The 20,473-nt window shown below is 41.0% G+C and overlaps 1 protein-coding gene across 5 annotated transcripts in view; it reads right to left on the bottom strand.

Annotated features, from left to right (window-relative positions):
* BCL2L13 (BCL2 like 13) overlaps positions 1–20,473 on the bottom strand; it is a 47,031-nt gene that overhangs the window by 25,906 nt on the left and 652 nt on the right. Inside the window, exons 1-4 of one of the 5 annotated variants that reach the window (XR_005930776.1) lie at positions 19,675–19,899; positions 13,861–14,050; positions 4,178–4,288; positions 3,055–3,211 (exon numbers count right to left, since the gene is read on the bottom strand). Coding sequence is in view for 3 of the 5 variants with exons in the window: in XM_030041356.2 (XP_029897216.1) it covers positions 3,055–3,211; positions 4,178–4,288; positions 13,861–13,981 (389 nt within the window). In the remaining 2 variants the exon portion in view is untranslated. Of the gene's footprint in view, positions 1–3,054; positions 3,212–4,177; positions 4,289–13,860; positions 14,051–18,804; positions 18,917–19,674; positions 19,900–20,473 lie in introns of those variants that run through there. The other 4 variants (XR_005930775.1, XM_030041356.2, XM_030041355.2 and 1 more) reach the window with 4 other exon arrangements.

Below are 20,473 nucleotides of genomic sequence, written 5' to 3'. Positions count from 1 at the left end.
AGGTAAGTAGGTTCTCTGATATGCTACCAAAATTTCTAAGCTTTTGGATGTAATTTTTTATAATCTAAGACTTCAAAGATAAAAAATTCCACTAAGAAATTCATATGTGAGATAGAGGCCAATGCAGAGTAAAATTTCAATAAACAATAGGCTATGAACCAACACAGACTGCTTGACCGCATTAACATTATGTTAGAGTTGAAGCCTTTATTTGCAAGAAACAATACTTTTGATCACAACCCCCCTTCGTATTTCAGTAGATACCTCTATTTTAGATTTATCATCTCTGTACTCTGAATTGGGATGATGAAATTCCTCTCCTTCATACTCTTTCCTCCAAGATCCCATAGTATCTTGCAGTCAGGAACAATAAAGAATTTCTGCCAAGTGACAGCAGAAGATGTACTGCTTCAAAAGTAGCTGTCCTGAGCCAGATCATGACAAAAGGCAAGTTCAGACTTCAGTTTTAAGGCAAATAGTGGTAACTGGTATTGGACAGAAGACTGCTTACTGAACTCCAAGAACCTGTCATGATCTAATAGCGTACTGTATCATAACATACTTTTTTATATGTGTATAAAAGGACAGGACAATGTAAGCAAAATAAGTATTGTATCAAATAGCACTACTGTAGCAAACATGGGTAAAAGAACAGAGTTAAAGCACACTGGGGAAAACATAATTTGGGTATGTCATTTTAAGTACATTCTCTTAACCTCATTGCTACATTAGTTCCTTTAAAACGCAAATCCAAATGAATCAGTGGGATAAGAAGAGCAACAACAGCTGCAGGAAGGATATTATAAAGAGATTAAACAGTAGCTCTAGTTTGCCTTATAAAAAGGCATGCATATCAACACGTTTTCACAGGCATTTCAGACTTTATAGGTATGTATGTATGTACGTATATAAATTAAAAAAATACTTGGCATGCAAATATTTTCCCATAGAAAACACAAGAAGCCTAGAACATCAGGCTACTAACAACCTAGAACCACTTAATTTTCAAAGACCTCATCTCAGGAACTTTCCAAAAAGAATGAACCTAGAGTGCACCAGTTATGACCCCTCAATGTCAGACAGTCAGCCAATTATCTACAACCTTTAAGACATTTAAACTTAAAATGCTGTTATGTCAATTTACCATTTTAGACACATGAAAAGAGTGGGTTGCAAGGCTTACGGCTAATTTTCCAACTTGTTGCCAGTCTAGTTTTTTAGGGTGTAGTGAGGTATTTATCAAAACCCCAGCTCTTCAGAAGATACTAAGCACAAGTTTTTAAGGCCACATGGGACAAATGCCTGGCTTGTAAAGGCAGATAAGCTTCTGTCATTTCTGGAGGAACACACTAGTGTATCTTTTACCACCTAAGGAGAAACTTGTACCCCACATACTCTTTTCTGTGGGTAAATAATTGTTAGTTTACACAATACTGAACTTGCATTTTGACATTATAAAAACTGCATATAGAAGCAGGCAGTATATATATCAGTTTCTAAAAGTTAAATGGTGAGTTGAAAGAGTGTACTTTTCCCTTGGATGACTCATGGAAAAAGAAACAACCATCTTCATCTGTCTGGTCAGATGTCACATGGCACCTTTGCTGTGAAATCCAGGTCAGAGTCATAGAATCATAGGATGGTTTGTGTTAGAAGGGATCTTTAAAGATCATGGGCAGGGACATCTTTCACTACATCAGATTGCCCAAAGCCCTGTCCCACCTGACTTCGAACAGTCAGTTTTAAATTACATTGGTCATAAAATGCCAACCCTTAGTTGTAGACTAGGGAGCTAATTAAGGAATATATGGGCTAGTTAAGGAATCACAGAATGGTTGAGGTTGGAAGGCACAGCTGGAGAATATCCTGCCCAACCTCCCTGCTCAAGCAGGGTCTCCCTACAGCAGGCTGCCCAGGACCATGCCCAGACGGCTTTTGAATATCTCCAAGGATGGAGACTCCACAACCCCTCTGGGCAACCTCTGCCAGTGCTCAGTCCTCCTCACAGTAAAAAGGTGTTTCCTGATGTTCAGATGGAATGACTTCCAAATTTGTAACCTTCCCGAAGTCTGCTGTAAAGGGTATTACCTTCATGAGGGCATGAGATGCCTCTTCAGTGCACGTATAGAAGGCTGAAGCCCCATGCAACAGAAAGTACACTAGGCACTGATATCTAGGCTTCCAGTACCTTATTGTTCAAACAGTTCATGAACAGCTACGCAAACCCTGAAAGAGTAGTACTAGAGATTCTCAGCTTCTTTTGAGCCACGTTATTTAAACCAATCCACAAAACATAGACTCAGATAGCTATTTGCTAATGCTGCCTTCACAATTGCATTTATGTAACTGTCCCTGAAGTAGCACCACATTTTGGACGTCACTCAGAACAGCCAGAAGTAGTTCATGTGGATCCATTAAAATCAGACTGCTAATTTATAACAGAAAACCAAGCAACCACAACAATTTTACCAATTTTCAAAAGACATTGATCAAGATACTAGCATGCCAAGTACCATGTGCTATTTAAACAATAATCTTAAACTGGCAGGACAGCTCTTAAGGTACCAAGGTTAGCCCAGGGGCCCACATTTGCTTCAGATGTGTACCTGAATGGTGATCATAAAGCATCTAACTACCACCCTTTCAGGGAAACTCTCCCACTCATCTTGAGCCAGACTACTAACAAACCTTCAGCTCCACTCTTAACAATAGGGTAAAAGAAGTTAATCTGGGTGCGGCCCAGCATTCACGAAATTGGCAATGGCAATTGGCAGCTGCCAGCTGCTATTTTCACCAGCAACTCAAACTACTTGAATTAGTCTCAGTTCAATGATAAAAGCTGAGAAAAATTTTAGAACTTACATTACTGCAAAGAGCAAGCACCACAAAGAAGTATTCGCACATTACAACACAAAACAAAAAACCAGCCAGATAAAGGAACATTGAAAAAGAAAGGAATGCAATACAAAAATGTAGTCACATCTTTAGCATTTCAGCAGCAGTCACAACGCAAAAGGAAACACCTTCCCTTTGAAAAAGCAAAGGCAAACTCACTTGCTAAGCAAGCTCTGCAGTGCTTTGTGCAGATGGTCTTTCAATTCCTGGGACACTTTCTCCCCCAAAAGAGCCAGGCAGTCTTCTATTGAGCTCTCTGGATTGGCAGGACTGAACACTGGGGAAGTGTGGCAGTCAAATCCTGTAGTGGTAAATGCTGAGAGAAAAAAAGTATACAAAAAAAAATAAAATTCATTCATATAAGAACATCAACAGTCTCAGATTTCTTATCCCACCAGTTAACACAGTTCACATGTGGTACGAAGAAATCACTACTCTATAGTCAAAGCATGCTATGAACAAATTGTAGTAAAACAAGTATGGTCCAAATATATTTTGGAAGTGGTACTTACAAGCCATAGATGACTTTGAGCTACATTTCCCCTCTAGCTCTTATTTCACAACTGCATCCTAACCAGCACATTAGCTGAATGTGCAACTGTTCTCAATTTTAAGCTGATGCCAACCCTGATGGAGCAGCAAGAGAACCTCTTTTCCGTGGTAAAATTTGCCCACACGTGGACGTAACTGCAGCAGTACTAGAGTATAATTTTTAAAAATAATATCTTGTTCATATAACCTTTTCCTTCTCATAAAACTTCTAAGAAAGGTCTATATGGATGAATGTAAACAGATCTACAGCCTTTCTACTTCAGATTTCCAATTTGCAACACACATGCAAAGCAAAGGTTGTTTCCAAATCATCCCTTTGCTGGGAGCCCTATAAAAGCCACATTTACATGTCAAAGCATGTCACAAAAAATAAACCTGGTGGAAGTGAGAAATCTGATGGTTTAAGTCCACACTCCTCTGAATGTTAGCTGCTGAGGAATGATTTCACTTCTGTCATCAACTGCAGCAGCTTAAGGGCTGCTTACATTTCATTATTTATAGTAGCCTATTAAATGTCATTCAATTGTTTGCTTTGGCTAGACTCCACTGCTCCAAACGGTAACGTTTAACTATTTTACTTCATGTGACGATGTGTAGAAATCTTCTGGGGGAGGAGGGTAAAGAGATTCAATGCGTCCAAAAATCTCTTTAACTAGAGTACCTGTTACAAATTAACCACCATTATAGCGCACAGAGATTATCAATTGAAATGGGAAAATCTGTAGAGCACCTTCCAAGATTTCTTCATCAAGACGTTTTAGCTCCTCCTCGATTTCTATTTTAATCTTCTCCAAAGCCTCTTTCTCCAAAGCATGTTGTGTCATAAGCTGTTGTTGAGTCCCTAAAAGAAACCAGAGAAATTATTCAAATGTAGTACTGCAAATAAGGTAGATAATGGCACATGATATTGAAATATTAACTGTAAAGGAATTCAAGGTGAAAGTTCTATTGCAGACAGCAACATAAAAAGTATGATCCCTTAAGGGCACCTACTACAAAAGTTTTATTATATGAACCCAGAAACGCATAAACTTCCAGGCCTATTCGAGATAGAATAGGTGCTTTAAATATGAATATATTAAAAAACCAGAAGTGTAAGGCCACAAACAGAATATAGAACAGCTTTAAAAACAAAGTTATCTTAAATTTAAGACCAAAATCAAACCAAGGCACATAAACAAGCAGTCATTCAAACTAATACAGTCATTATCAAACTACACCAAAACAAAGCAGACATAGGCATAAGCTTGATTTTTAGAAGCAAAATATAAAATTGATATTCATGCCTGCAAAAACTACAAAAATACTCAGAGCACCTATGTAATGACATCAATGAAGAGTCCCGAAATCCATTAACTGTGCATCATTTCACTGTTCATGAGGAGTCTACAGGACACAATGAAATAATGTAAGACCAGGTTCACCCATAACAATAGAGGCAAAAGACCCCACAATTGTCAGTCAATGGTCAATTCTCATCTCCTAATCAAGTCATTTAGGAATTTGAAATGGTTGCATATCCCCAGAAGTACATGTCGTGGTATGGGATCATGAACACATATTTCACGTGCTGACTAGATATTTGGTAAAAAGAAGCTGTTTCAGCCATATCATTCTGGATTACATAGACTCTCAATCATCTTAATTATTATGTTGTAGCAAACAGAGACACAAAACTTTCCCAAGCCTAGGTATTTAAAACATTTGAACCTTTAAGCAACTGCCTGCTGAATGTCAACCTTTCCAATATAAGGCCATATAGCAAGGTAACTACTCAAGTAACTGTTTTATGGGATGGGTACTAATGCAAAGACTAGATGTCTGGGACAGAGTTCCAGCTCAAAACTCTTGCTATTTAGCTGCTTTTTCTTTGGGCTTGCTCATCTTTATTTCTTCCATCAGCCTTCAAGCATGTCTTCAAATCCCATTCTCAAAGCACACCACAAAAATTATTCCATTAACTGCTGTCTTATTTTCACCAAATGTCACTGAATCAACAGCCTGCCACTGAAATTTTCCTCTTCCTTTCTTTCAATTCCTTAAAATGTCCTACTTAAGAGATAAAATGGATCTCCACATGAATATAAAAGTGAATTTTGTGTCAACTTACTCCTGAAATAAACAAACAAACAAACAAATAAAATTGACCACAAAACTTCCCTTTGCTAAGTAATCCCCCTTCCAGCCATTTCCTTCCCTAAGTTTTGGGTCAATTATCAGTCCTCATTAGCCCTGCACTCTGCTACTTTCAACAGTATCAGTGACTGGGTTACCCAAACCACATTTTCTTAGCTCTCTTACTTCTGCATATTCCTTAGAATTCTTTTTTGGGACTTCATGTTCTCTTGTGCCCATGATTTAAACACCACCTCCTGGCCGACCTTCTGATAACATTGCCCATGCCCACTGTTTCTTACTCATGCACCCAAATACTGATGGCTCTCCAACCTATCTCACCCTTTCTGCACCTACACCAACTGCCTACAGCTCTACCTGGGCATCTAGACATCATTCCACTCTACGTGTATTCTTCATTCAGCTGAAGAAAATAAAAAGGGAAAGGATTTATATCTGTAATGTTGGTATCCTCTGACTTCATTCGTCCTCATCACTTCTATTTCACATCAAAAACTTCAGGTAAGTCCTGGAACACCCAGTGTAGCTTTCTGGCATGTCTTTCTTCATTCCTGTGGTCTTATGAATGACTATTTTCTTTGGTTCATCTCTATTTAAATCTGCTTGAACTCACTTTAAGCGTTGTATCGCCTTCCCCTTTCCTCCATGATGGACACATAATATCACTAGTTTTCATATCAGAGTGTGTGAAAATCATAAAAGCAATGATACTAGTTAACACACACAGATGTGTAGTAAAGTACAATGTGCATTTTCTGTGTTTAAAAACTACTAGACAATAAGCTTGCAAGGTCTCCTACATTTGAAAAATAAGTTAAAAATCCACAGAATCAACTCACTGAATGTGTGCTAATGCTTAAAAACTCAGCGCTCAATAGATATCTGTGAGACATAAATCCTTCTAAACTAATGTACAAGTCAGTGTAAAATGTTTACATTTATTTATGTGAACAGTTTAAAGGAAAAACAGATAGTTTAATTCCATTTTACTTAACCACAGAGATCATCATCACTATGTTCAGAATAACTTTATTTAGCTTCTTAAATCCCTTCTCAAACAGCCTCTCTTTGCCACTCTGAATAATAAATTCCAGAGAAGAGCAAACTGTTCCTCCTTTCCGTTAATGAACAGACACTCACTAATGCCTTGTCAGTCCCTTTAATGTCGCCTCTTTGAATGACTGAACCACTGCTTCACAGTCAAGAGCAACAAGTATATGCAAGTACAAACTCCTATTTTAACCTGTGCTTCACCCTGTATATGGAAGGGACAAGGGTATTAAGAAGAGCACCCGTTCTCACGGGACTAATGTGATGATGATGACACATGACAAGCTGTCATACTTGATAATAAGTCACCCAGAAAATGGAAGGAAAAGAAATTCCATTGCTGCCAGTGTACAAAAGAGCTGTTTAGATAATCAGTGCTGCAGTCAATGGTTTCCATCTCGTAACACCCGCAACTTTGCAGCAGCTGCTGATTCCAATAGCACCTGACTATTCAGTTGTGCCAAAACCTCAAAAACCTATCCCTCCCGGACCAGTGACTGCACTGTTTATTCCCCTAATTATCAATGGACTTCAGCTTTCTGCATCTCCTGTATGTTGACCACTACCAAAAAAAAATTGCACCTGATGTTGGAGAACAGCGTATTCCAACAGCAAATGTCCTAAGTAAGCGGTATCTTTTTCCCCTTTAGACAACTTCCAAGTCAGTTTGCAAATAGGTAGAATAAAACAGTAAAAATAGCTTCTGGTAGATGAGAGCATATTTTCATTGTTTAATAATGCAAATGATCACACGAGAAGGGGTACTTGTAAGATCCATAAACACTGAATCCTTTCCTATGCTGAAAAAATGGGTTTGCCTATTACAAGCTGTTCGTAAACTGACTCTGAAAGGCCTCTTCCCAACACGAAGACACAACAAACCTCGTTACACAGTCTTACATGAAGAAGATAGTGCATTCTACTTTCTATTTATGGAATAAATGTTCCCTTTTGCACAAGCATGTTCTTGTTAAGATTTTGTTTTTCAGGTATTTGGAGGTAACCTACAAAGTAGGGGAAAACATATTCTGAAAGTCCATCAAGTACCATGCGCATCACTGACAATCAGACAGTGTTAGGACTACTAAATAAATGTAATACTGCGGTAAAACTCCACCAATAAGGCCATTCCAGAAGTTTAGTAACAATACAAGACTAATCCGTTCCCCAGGTTTGATCCCAGGAGGAGGAGGGATGGGAAGTCATTCATCAGAGCTAGAGAGCCTGCACATCGGATGTTTGTGTCATACTAACAAGAGACAACAGCAACTATAAGGAGAGACTGAAAAGGTGTTATGCCTTTTTAGCTCAAGTGAATGCAAGGTGAATGAAAAAGAAAGCCATTGATGTCACAGATTGCGCATGATTTTTTTTTTTCATGCTTGTAATTTTAATTTACCAATATCTCTGTTTTCAAGTTCTCCTTGGTCTCTATTATTAACTTCTGTATAGTCAACATTGACTTAAAAATTTAGTTTTAGCATGATTCTAATATTTCTCTAACATCTCAGACTTTTTAAAACAATGAGCATAAGCATCTAAATTTCTATAAGCACTGAGTGACGAAAATGTAAGAAATCTCTTTACAAACATATTGACCTGTTTCCTTCAATGAAAAGTATATCCATTACCCCAGCAAACTCCAGAACACAGACTGCCATATATAGATGTAGCCCTTGATCTGATAAATGTTTAAAAGCAGCTCTTTATAAACCATAAGAATGCTCAGCTTAAAAGAAACTACAAAAATCCAAAATATTAAGAACCAAAAAGAGACAAGACATTGCCAACTAGCAGTCAACTTTTTTTGTGGGCAGAGAGGAGGCTTAATTAAGTGGCAGTTCACATTCTTGGAGGGACCACCTCTTAATTTCTCCAAGTCACACCCCCAAAAATCCCTTCCTTGCCTCAGGAAATAGCTCCCTCATTACCACAAACTAGATTGGTCTGACCTACAACATGTACCTTTTCAGCCTGTGACTTTTCAGCCAAAATAGGTCTGTTTTGCCCTAAGAGGAAGGTTTCTAAGGAATGAGTTATTCATCTAAGCTAAAACCACCTCAAAAACTCCTTCATTTCCTACAGACCAACAGTAGGTACGATGAAGGGTAAGTGAAGATACAGGGATGGAGTACAAAGAAAACCAAGATATTCTGCAACAGCTAGTCAAAGTGTCCCCTGATGACAGAAGATTTTGCAATGATAGATATCCAACCCATGACGGTCAAAACCACATAAAAGGGGTACTCCTATTAGATTTGGGATGGCCACTAAGGAGCCTTGAGCTCACCCCACAATGCGTGAAACCTGACCATCTCTGCCTACCTGTACCTGTATTTCCTGAGATGTAACAGAGTTCACTTCTAACTGAAGTGAACAAATAAACATAACCCATTTCTCCCAATAACCCAGTTCAACGCTACTCAGCTATAAGAAATGTGTGTGTGAAACCACTAAAATGCCTTGATCACTGACTATATACAGCACTTCATACAGTAATTCCAAAACAGATAATAAATGGTCAAAATAACATTGTGCACAATAATTGGATTAAAGTCCTGTGGATAGCATGCCCCTCAGGGAAACTGTAAAACTGTCAAAACCTCGCTCACCTCTTGAGTAATCTATGCCACCGTGCAGTAGTGGCATTGATTATATATCTTCCAGATGCTATATGAGCTAAGGGATTATTTAAGATTTCTCATTCTATCAGGAAAACACAGAAAAACTACTTTCCTTCAGAATTTTTGTTATAGCCACAGGCTCATGGGATGGGGTCAAACCACAGGGAAGTAGATTAAAAAACAGAAATACACTAGAAGTTACTCCTTGATGAAACACAAAGAAGCATTTATAATACAAATATATTGAATCACAAAATCAAAGTACTTTGACTCACTTAAAAAGTAAGTAGTACTAACAACTACAGCAGACTGGAAGCTTCTATAAGGAGCATGAACTTCAGGGGGGAAAAAGTAGAAATGTTTTCCAATATTTGATATTTATTTTCTGTGTACGAACCAGTAGTTATAAATACTACAAGAGTTCTGAAAAAATACTAAAGCATCTCTCCACAATCTAATTAACAAATAACTGAGAGCTTCCACACATTTTAAATAATTGTACTTGTCTGTTGCCTCAAACCACATGAACTTATGCAGATAATATCTTATTGTGTGTGTTTTATCAGATTTATCTGAGCAATTTGTATTATTCACCTACCTGAAAACTTACCAAAAGTAACAGAATTTACTGCTAATGGACTTTGCTTTAAATAAACTGAAGTGAGTGCTATGCAGAATCATTATTCTGCCAAAACTGTAATAGGAATAATCTCTCAAACTACTGCCCAGTTAAGTTTGCTGGATTTTCCTCGGGAGACACTGAAATCCATTACAGAATAATATACTGAAATCCACTACAGAATACTATAGAGCCATAATGTTAAAAGATTGGTTTGTCCAATGAAACTGTCTTTTCTTTAACAGTCTAGAATACCGCGGATGGTTCTCCCTTCAGTCCCTGCACTGAAGAGAAGCTATCCAAATAGAAATTTCAAAGCAGTAGTCAGATATTGATTTAGATCAGCCTTCTTTGCTTGAAGCCAGAAGTATTTTTAGCTCTTGTAATTGAAGCCATCTTTCCTGCAACAAAATCAAGACCAACCAAGAGATCCAAAAGAAAATACAGTGAGGTAATTTTCTAAGTAATTTGCCTGAGTTTTCTCTTCACTATATAAAACCCCTCCAAAACCCATCGGTCTCATAAAGGATATTATGTCTGCAAAAACAAGAAGTTTTAACTTGAAATCTAACAAATATCTTGAAGATTTTCTCTTATCTGGGTTTTTGGAACAAAAAGACATATATCAGAAAAAGAACTCTCTAGTATGAAATGCAGGAAAGCAGAGGTTTGTGGGAGATGACCATAGGAGGAAAGGGAGGGGAATGGACAAAAGCATTCAATTTCTCCTACCAGTTCTAGCAGAGATAAAATAGTACCACTCCTGTTGGGAAAGATCGCTTTTTTTGGTTGTTTTTTTGACCCATCAGATACATTCTCTAGTTTAACTGGAGTGCTGAAACTTCACTGGGAGACTGCTGCAGAAGGAGACTCAAGGGAGGTACAGAAATACTACCTACACCTCATGTGCCTTATTTCCCCATGTTCTGTATACATGCAATGGAAAGAGAGAAGGTCCTCCAGTGGGTGATGCCAGGTGGCTGTAATTCGGATCCTGCCCTGAACTGCCCTCTAGAGGAGTCCCTCACCCTCCGACCCCAAAGGAGATGGAAGAGGTTAACATTACTAAGGCAAACTAAAACTAGCCTTTCTGGATAATCCCCTTATATTGTAAAACGATACAGAAATCGGACAAAGAGTAAGGACTTACTTGGATCTAAGAAAAATAGATGAAGGGAAAGTACCATATAGCAGAGTCAATACCGCATATGAATGAAACACATAAAATAGAGAAGCGTTCTGCAACTAAAACAGAAACAGGCAATAGCCAAAATCACTGCTTCAATTATTTCCCATGAAAGGTCTGTCAGCACAATAACCAAATTAAAGCAAAACAAGATTAAGTGACAGGTACTTTGCATCAGAATCCTCTCAATTCATAAATCAACAGCGTTCAGCCATAGAAAGTAGAAAGACTACTGACCAGTGTTTTAAAGGACCACAAAAATCATCAATGAAAGGAACTTGGAGACAGTCAAGGTATCGTATCAACAGTTGATGACAGTGCTTGAAAAACACACTGACAAGTACAATGTAATGTCATACTGTTATTATCCCTTGTATGTCTTTGTTACCAAAACCCAGAAGTTTCCTCCTTATGATGGGATTCTATACAACAACTATTAATTTTCATTTACTGGCTTTCACATCCCTTTTGTTCTAACCAGATTTCTCAGACCACACTTGTTACTGTAATACCCTGCTACCTTCCAGCAGCGCATTAGGCAGTGCAGGTAATATTCATTATGGGCTGCTGCTTCTCTCGCTGTCTCCCTAGGGGAGAATATAGAGCATGTAGGGCAGAGTGCTTTGGTACAGCTCTCCGCAAGCAGGCATCAGCCACGTGCCAGACAACAAGGAGATACAGACTGTATCTATAAACTACTTAATATTCACAGAAGATGCATACAGTACTTCAAAATAAACACACGGCTGTTACCACACCGTACCCTGGGAGTGCAGCTGAAACAACTGTTCAATTACAAGCAAGGAGAGGAGAAGTAGGAGAAAGGATTTTTAAAAAGTAACTGTCAGACAAATCAAAGCTGTTGGAAGCACGGAAAGCAGAAAAGCAAGAGGAAAAGTGAGTTAGGGAAGAATGAAACAAATCCTGAAGCAGAAGGATAAAGTGTTTGCACTTAGTTCAATAACAGCCTGAAGTCCATCCAAGGCATTACAAAACAGAGTGCGAAATAGCATGGCAGATTAAAAGTAAGGGAAAATTATTTTATCCAGAGGCTTTGATCAGAAAGCAGTAAAAAACACTGTAAGAGAGATCTAATTACAGTGAAAGATGACCAGGAGAGGAGAAGCTGTGGTCACTGTCTGGTTTTGCGAGTGAGGGTGGGGGAAATGTAGGAGAATTTCCTGTTTAAAAGGGAACATTTAGAGCAATAAGGATTAAAGAACAGACTTGGAAAGTATCAATGCTTTGGAGTATTTTAAGAGCAAATCCAGCTACAGCCTGCCATCACACAAGCTAACGTATCTAAATAATATCTGGAAAGTAAACTCAACAGTTACTTTTACTCAGGAGCTTAAAAGTCCTCTTAACTGAGTACAAAATGTTTATTTAAGCATTTGTAGCTTCCTCTATAAAGTTTCAATATTGCTCTTTAATTCAAATATTTTAGAGGTTTCAGTAATGAGAATCAGTTGCACAGTTTCCCCTCAATTTGCAAATATTTAAAAGGTAACTACAACCAAATTATTTAAAAAAAAAAAAGCTTTAAGACTAACAGTTGCATTTACAGAACAAAGCAGACTTTTCCACATTGTAGCTTTATATGTACTCAATACATTTCCAGTTACAGCCCAGTTAGCCCAGATGGGATATTCAGAATGAGACATTATAGCTAAAATAAGCACATTTTCCAACAAAGGGTTTTATGAAACAGCATCTTGACACTAAGGTACCTCTCCTTTCGTGGACCTCAGATGCAGTCAAAGTAGAAGTAACAGACATACCTTAAATATAGTAAGATTAATTTTATCAACTATATATAATATAACCAACATATGCTATATGCTTTAGTGCCAAACTGGTAAAATCATTTCTGTCATAACTTTGATACTGTCTTTTCTTCTCAGGAATTTCTCACTTCATGACAGGTTAAGTTCAGTAAATGACAGAGTATGCATTCTTAAATGCTTGTTCAAAAAAAAAAAATTCTGAAGATTGTCTTTTTTTTTTTAATACGCCTTTCATCAGAAAATGTTCTGAATCACAGGAACTAGTAGTGACTGAAATGTCATTAAGAAGTGACAAGCCACCAAAACAATCTTGACAAACAACATTGTTTAAGTGCTTGCCACCACAAAATAGAGTTTTACTACCTAGGTTTATGTAAAACACAATCAATCAAACTTCTTTTATTCTGCCTCCTATTTATTTATTTAACCTCCTACATGCATAAACCTGTTCTGGAAGAAACATCTGACTCTGTCTGACTCCATGCAGTCCTTGACTTCTTAAAAATAAATTAATAAATACATGCAGCATAGGCCAGGTTAAGTCTCACATCTCTGCACTACCACTGACTGACAACAACGTAATAGGGCAAAACTATTTAGCACATAAGATCGCTCAAGTCATCGCTCAGAGTTTATGCTGGTAAACACCACCTCACCCCTGCTTACTTCCACTTGCCTCCCAAAAAAAGCAAGCGTGGACACAAATTCTCAAGATGGCTCAACAAAGATAATATATATCCACCCCTCCTAACCTCAAGACAGCTACTAAATCACTTATTTGCTTCATAAACACCAGTCGGCCCTGGCATAGCTCAAATGAAAACAGTAATCTAAATACAAACAGCTTTGTTTCCATCAGCATCTCTTCCCATTATTTTAAATGAATGAAATAAGAGATGCATTACACTAAACATCAGGCTAACATCCTGCATCCATGCTCAAACAGCTGAAAAACTAATTGCAAATACAGTTGCATATGTAAATAGGTACAGATGAATATGCAAATATTACCTTGAGTTGAAGGAGGAGGATGCTCCTGTGGCTTCTCTTGTGATAAAAGTCCCAGGTAGCTGAGAACTACGTATTTTGTTTCATAGTGAAATCCTACAGGCACAGCAGTAGAGGACGCCATCGGGTTGGCTTGCAACGCAGCAGTGTTCTTATGGGGCACGTAGGGTTTTCTCCGGGTAACTGAGGAAGACTGTAAGGAAAGAATAGAGCATTTTATTTGTTTTTTTATAAGACTGCAATAGGTCATGAACTCATACATAACAAGGAATTATGTAACAACCGTGAGGTAATATTCAGGTTTTTGCCCTGATATCCTATGCATTCTTATTTTAATAAGAACTGTGCAGAGTAAAACCAACTGCCCCCAGTCCAGTGCCCTGCCTGCCTGCTGCCAGCAGTGGCACTTCTCACTCCTGCTTGGCATGCATACTCTCACATTAAAGCAAACTGAACAGTTCCTCACCACGTGTCTGCCTCCTAATGTCTCCCAACTCAACCACACACAAAACCACACATGTATCCATGCAAAGAGGTTTTGAGGGATTCTGAAGGCTTAGTTAACGACAATTTGAGGTAAAAAGACAGGTTCTGAGGAGTCTCTCTTCCCCTAAGCCTCCGATGAGTATTTTCCTGATTCTCTGATTGCTCAGATTCACTATTATGATGCTTAAAAATTTTAATGCAGAAAAAGTGACCACAGTTACCTCAAATTCATTTTACTGTTCCAATGGCACTGGAAAACACATGGTAAAAAGAGGAAATTCCACATTCATGGTAGGGATTGGAAGAACAGATGGTTGTGTGTCATGGATTTCTCACCCAGACATTAATACTTATAAACCAGAAATCCACACCTAACAGCAACATCTGGCCAAAGAACTTCCCTGTTTTACTCTAATTGTTTTGTTGCATTTTTCAAACATCCAAATAAGAATAGCATGAAAAACTAAGGCGGAGAGAAATTAAAAACAGCCATAAAGGACAAGGTTAAAAAGACAAAATCTCAGAAAACAACATGGAAGTGGGGAAAAAGCCATACAACAGATTGAAAGGAAGTTTCAGATTAATCAACGTTTTAGCCCTTTAGATTAGGAACAGTCTGGATAACTACTTCCAACCTGCTACCAACTTGATGAATCAAGTAATAATATTTAGGGCTTTAAGATAAACTCTCAAAATTAAGTTCTCCATCACTTCAAAGAGTCATTCCCAAACAAGTAGTAGCCCATTCTTGGCCATTGGAATGGACGTCTAAATGAAAGGCACGCAAAAAACATTCATGCTACAGAACAGCTACTTAACAGATACTGAATGAGCTAGACAATTTACTAGTGTGAGACTGCAGTTAGAGTTAGAAGAAAAATTTAAACCAAGTTTAAAGCAGTTAAAATGAGAAAAATGCTATATACAGGGAACAGAAGTTGGAACATCTTAAGAGGGTTCCCAATTACACTGGAAATGCCTTGAGACTAAGAGAGAGAACTAGGTTCCCAAACCAAAGCACAATCTGCAAATGAACCCTCAAGATTAAAAATAATAATAATAAACACAGCAAGCAAAAGAAGAGTATTGATCCGTCTAGCTATGCAAGATATCTGGGCTAACTTCTAACCCCCTTCCTCCCTGGAAAGGAATTCAGATTAATAGCAGTACAAATGGTTACTAAGGATAAACAGAACCATAACTGTGCTGTGGCACAGTTACTTGTGTGAGTAGGTAGCTTGGCAAAGAAAAAATTATCTGTAAAACTAAAAGCTGCAAAAGGAAAAGAGTTGGTGTAAAATTGGCTAAGCGTTCTTTCTTTAATTTTTAGCAACTCTAGTTTCTGAAACTCATTCAGTATTGAAAACGGAAGAGGACTCTTTCATGAAGACTATACTCTGGAAGCCCTGCCTCTTGCCATGTATTTCAAAATGCCTGAAATCCTTTACCAGAAAGATTCGGTTGAGTCTTTGCTATGGCTTGAACTGGAGTAGTGATTTATATAGGAAGAAACCAATGTCGAAACTTTGAGTCAATGCTCATCCCTTTTCCCTTGGAGTAGTAATCCTACATTTATGTTGCCTCTTCTATCCCAGAGTGCTCTACAGGCAATGTATCATGCTTCAGAAACTAAAGAAATTATAGCAGAGGATAAACGCAGCTTTTTCACAATACACAGTTACCCTTCAGCCACTTCCACAAACTGAGACTTTCATTAAGCAGGGAGATTTGGAAAAAGTAACTGCTCAGAAGACTTTAGAATCCTTTAACAATAGATGTGCTCTTCAGACCAGATCCCCAGATGCCATCATCGCATCACACCACCAGGTGTGAAAGATGCCATTCACCAAAAAGCAAAAGCTCCCCAGCACATTTCAGTTCTGGTACGTTCAGTAGAGATCCACAGTCCTGAAACCAACAAGCTTCTCGCAACGCCTACAGTGAATGGGAGCCCTTCCAGACAACCTGCACTGATCTGTCCTGAAAGAATCAGTCTGACGGATGGTCCAGAGACATCCAGACACTATGCTGTGGATCAAAGAACAAGTCTGAATATATAAAAAAGATTATTCTTCAAAATATAATTCCAGATCAATGCAGAAAATGAAAGAAAAAAACAGTCGATCAAAACAAGCATGAGACTCCATACCAGCACAGTGATCCATGTGCAACAGTGAGGCCTAATTCACAAAAATTTCAGCATGCTTAGCTCAGCACCTCTGCAGGGAGGAGGGGGGGGGGGGGAAGAGAGAGAATCAGACCACAGCTTATTTAAATAGTGGTTAATGTTTCCCTGGGGAAAAAAATGAAGGAAAAAACCTTTGGATGAAAAAAAGTACTCACTTTGGTTGATATATTCTGAGAGGTAGTTTTATACTGAAATGAGAAGGGAGACTTAAGAACTTGAATGGAAGAAGTATCCTCAGCTTCACATAAAAGCATGTCAGACTGGAAACACACTTCAGAATCACTGGTCTTCCTTTGAGAGAAGCCCACAGCTCAGCAACTGAATTACTCATTTTGAATTGTGAATGACTGGTTTTGTTTACAAAAAGAAATAAGAGAAATATTGACTCAGATACTGTAAATGTCTCAGAAAAGAGCATTTTTCAGGAATGAGTGGGATTAACAAAGGACATGAAGCTTGAGAGATCAGATCAGAGGAAGAAGAGCTTTCTACTACAGATGCAAAATGGAAGAGAGTCAGGAAACTGTTTAAGAGAATAAGACAAAGGCTTGTATGGGAGATGTAATGGAGCAGAAGAAATAAGGCATTATACAGACTACATAAGGCTCAAAGCAGGGGCAAGAAGGTTACTTCTGGTGTAATAGATCCACTGCAAGAATATTGCCTCTTAAAAAGCTAAATAGATCAAAATTGTTACCAATTACTCCCTACAAAAAATTTCACCTTCCTCAATTCCTGCACCCTTGGGGGAATAAAAGGCTACACCTGTTGAAGCTTACTTAGCTCCTTACTCCTCCGACCCTGCTGTCACTTGTTTCATGTGGGCTGAGCTGCTCAACCGACCTGAGAACAGGAGTTCCAGTCAGACTGACATTTCCTCACGCAATCTGTCACATCCTAATCCACAGAAGAGTTATATGTTAGATAACGGGCAACGCAAGTCCACCAATGAATACAGTGAATATAATCCCCAGCAATGAGGCTTTGCTATGTTTTAGTCCTTACCTGCACAAATCCTACCGCACATCAAGCTGCGTTTACCGTGCATCATTCAAAAGCCAAAATGCAACAGCATTACGACATTGCCTGTAAGAACAGTTCACCAGCTGCCACTAAGATCTACTGCACATTTATTCGACTGTTGCAGGTCTGAGACTTGCCTTTTGCATTTAGAGCTGTAGCCTTACAAAGTATTTTGCTGCATGTTTATAAACAAAACAGTAGGTGATCAATATTGCTACCGATTTCTAATGCACTAAAAACACAGGTCCAGAAACAACAGCACAGTCACATATTGCCTTCTTTTTACAAATAACACCACCACCACGACCACAGTTAAGTTCCACTTGAAAAGGGAGTCAATCTAGGGCTGGATGCGGTTCCCAACTACAGCCCCGGCTACCAAGCCTCAGTTACCAGCTACAAACTTAGCAATCCTAGGCAGCCGCTCTAGCGGAATACTTCCTGCTGCTGGAAAATTATTTCAAAGCATGCGTGGACTCAGTCAGCAAGTGTTCACCCAAGCACAGACAGGGAAATTTAGAGGGACAACAAAATGGTAGCACCGGAGTTCAAATCATTTTTAGGGCAGCATGCCATCGATACCTTCACAGGTTTGGGTCACCCTCCTGATATCAATCTCTGCAACAGGTAACGACTCTTGGTTCACTCTGATCTACAGCCTTACATTTATGTGGTGCTCTTTATTCAAATGTACCGAATTTCAAGAAGCTGCAGGTCTACAAAACCACACCTAATATCAACAAGATGGAAAATATTCAAGCACTCTGCAACCTTACCAGATGGCTTGTATAGGGATTTTGGATGAGACTTGCACATGTGGACTAGTTTAACCTTGCAGCAATTTGTCTCTGAAAACACGTAACAGCCACGACTTTCCAAAGCACCCGATTGCGATCGAGTTGGAAGATAAATTCTTCCGAGCACTCTTCCAACAATATATGACAGTATGACTAAGACATTGTTTTTAATAAACCGAGAACTACTGAGTTCAAACATGTCAATTCCTACTGGAAACGAATCAATATTGCATCCATTACTGATCCTCTGGTGGCACGTAATGGAGAGAAATGCTGGAAAATATGATAGTTTTTTATCTGGGCAGTGGTTTTAGTTGACCTTAGAGAAGGAAATGTAATTAAGTGAGCATTCTAGGCAAACGGTTTGATTTTTCTTTTAGGAAGAAACCCTAATACTGTATGAGTTATCTACTAGAAAGGTTCTCGATCCTTTCCAGCTTTAAACCGTCTTACCACAATATTAAATCATGATGGACCCAGCTTTGCTTAACAAGCTTTCATTCACTTTCTTTTTTAATTTGCCAGGCGCTGTTTGGATTTGGAAGTGAACGAGAGGAGAGGCAGGTAAGGCAGAAGCCTTGCGCTCGCTGTCAGCATCAACAGCGCCAGACGAACCTAGAGCCGGAGCGGACGAGCAGCCTGCGAGAGTGCAGCGTAAGCTACTCAGTTACTACGGCGATGAATGAGATATTTATATCCGGGCAGAAACGGCAAGGAGCAAAAAGCCGGGATGAGTCAGCCGGCCGGGTCCGTGCGGGAGTCACAGCCTACACGCTACAGCGGCAGCTGCGGGCAGGCGGGCAGGCCGCAGCCCCTGCAGCGGAGGAGCCGCGGCTCTCCTTGCCGCCGCCCTTCAGGAGCTGCCGGGGGCCGGAGGGGGCACAGCCCCTTCTCCCACACCGCGGGGCCCGGCCCGGCCCGGCGGCTCCAGGGCGGCGCCCGGCGGGCAGCGACGCGCTGGGATCGCCGCCGGCCCTCGGCGGGACGCGTCCTTCAGCCGCAGTCACGGCGGGGGCGGGAGGGGGCAACAGCCGCCGAGGGGCGTGGCCCCGCCGCGCCCCGCCCCCGCGGGGAAGTTCTCCGGCCACCGGCCCCGCGGAGAGCGGCCGGCTCCCCCCTCCCCTCACAGACAGCGCGCGGCGGGAGGGGGGAGGGAGGAGGAGGAGGAGGAGGCGGCGGCGCGCGCGGTGCCACCGCCGCCGAGCTGCCCAACGGCCGCGCCGTCCTCGCGCTCGCGCCCGCTCCCCCCACCCCACTCCCGGCCGGCGGGGGCGCGACGGGAAAATAAATAAATAAGTCGCCCGCCCCCACCCCCCTCCTCACCTGTGAGCGCGGCGGGGGGCGGGGAGGAGGAGGAGGAGGAGGAGGAGGGGGCGGCGGCGGGCGGGCCGGCCGGGCGAGGAGCGGCGCTGCTCCGGGTCGGTCCGCCGGGGGTGGTGGGCGCCCGCGCGCGCGCGCGAGGCGGTGCGAGCTCTGCCCTAATTTGCCGCCGCCGCCGCCGCCATGATGGAGGGGCGGGGAGGAGGGGACGGCGGCGGGAGCGTCACGTCGCGGCAGTTTGTGTCGCGCGTCACGGCCCGCGCCGAGGGGCGGGGCCCGGCGGGACACCTCCCCCGTCACGTGACTCCCCGAGGGGGCGGGAAGAGGCGCGGCGGCGCGGCCGGCCATTCCGCCGGGGCAGCGGCCGTGGGGCGAGGAGGGCGGGGGGGGGAAGCCCCTCTCCCGGGGCGGGAGCGGGTTTGCTGCGCCCAAAGGCACACGTACACGAGAAAAACGCAACCGGAGGATTCGCGTTAACCCCTTGGCGCTTTCCTCGCAGATTCTGAGGGAAGGAGCGGGTGGCAGTCGGCTTCCGCGGCCCTGATGCGGTTCAGAGGGCTGTAGGTGCGGGTCGGCTGGGTCAGAGCCCCACAGGGAAAGCCGCCCGTGAGGCTGGGGGTGCGAGGGGGTGTCACAGAGCACCCGGGCTGGAGGAAAGAAAGCAAGTCCGGACGCAGTTCTGACTGCTTTATTTAGATTGCGCCCGAAGTGACAGTAAAGTGTTCTCAAGCCCCAAAATACAAGTTGATTCCCCACACTGTAACATAAATGCAATATGAAAAAAGACAAAAGTTACACAGTT

The sequence above is a fragment of the Aquila chrysaetos genome, chromosome 17, assembly GCF_900496995.4.
Source record: "Aquila chrysaetos chrysaetos chromosome 17, bAquChr1.4, whole genome shotgun sequence".
In the NCBI taxonomy this organism is placed as follows: Eukaryota; Metazoa; Chordata; class Aves; order Accipitriformes; family Accipitridae; genus Aquila; species Aquila chrysaetos.
The sequence above is the reverse complement of the archived record's forward strand: the minus strand, read 5'-3'. Positions and strand labels throughout refer to the sequence as shown.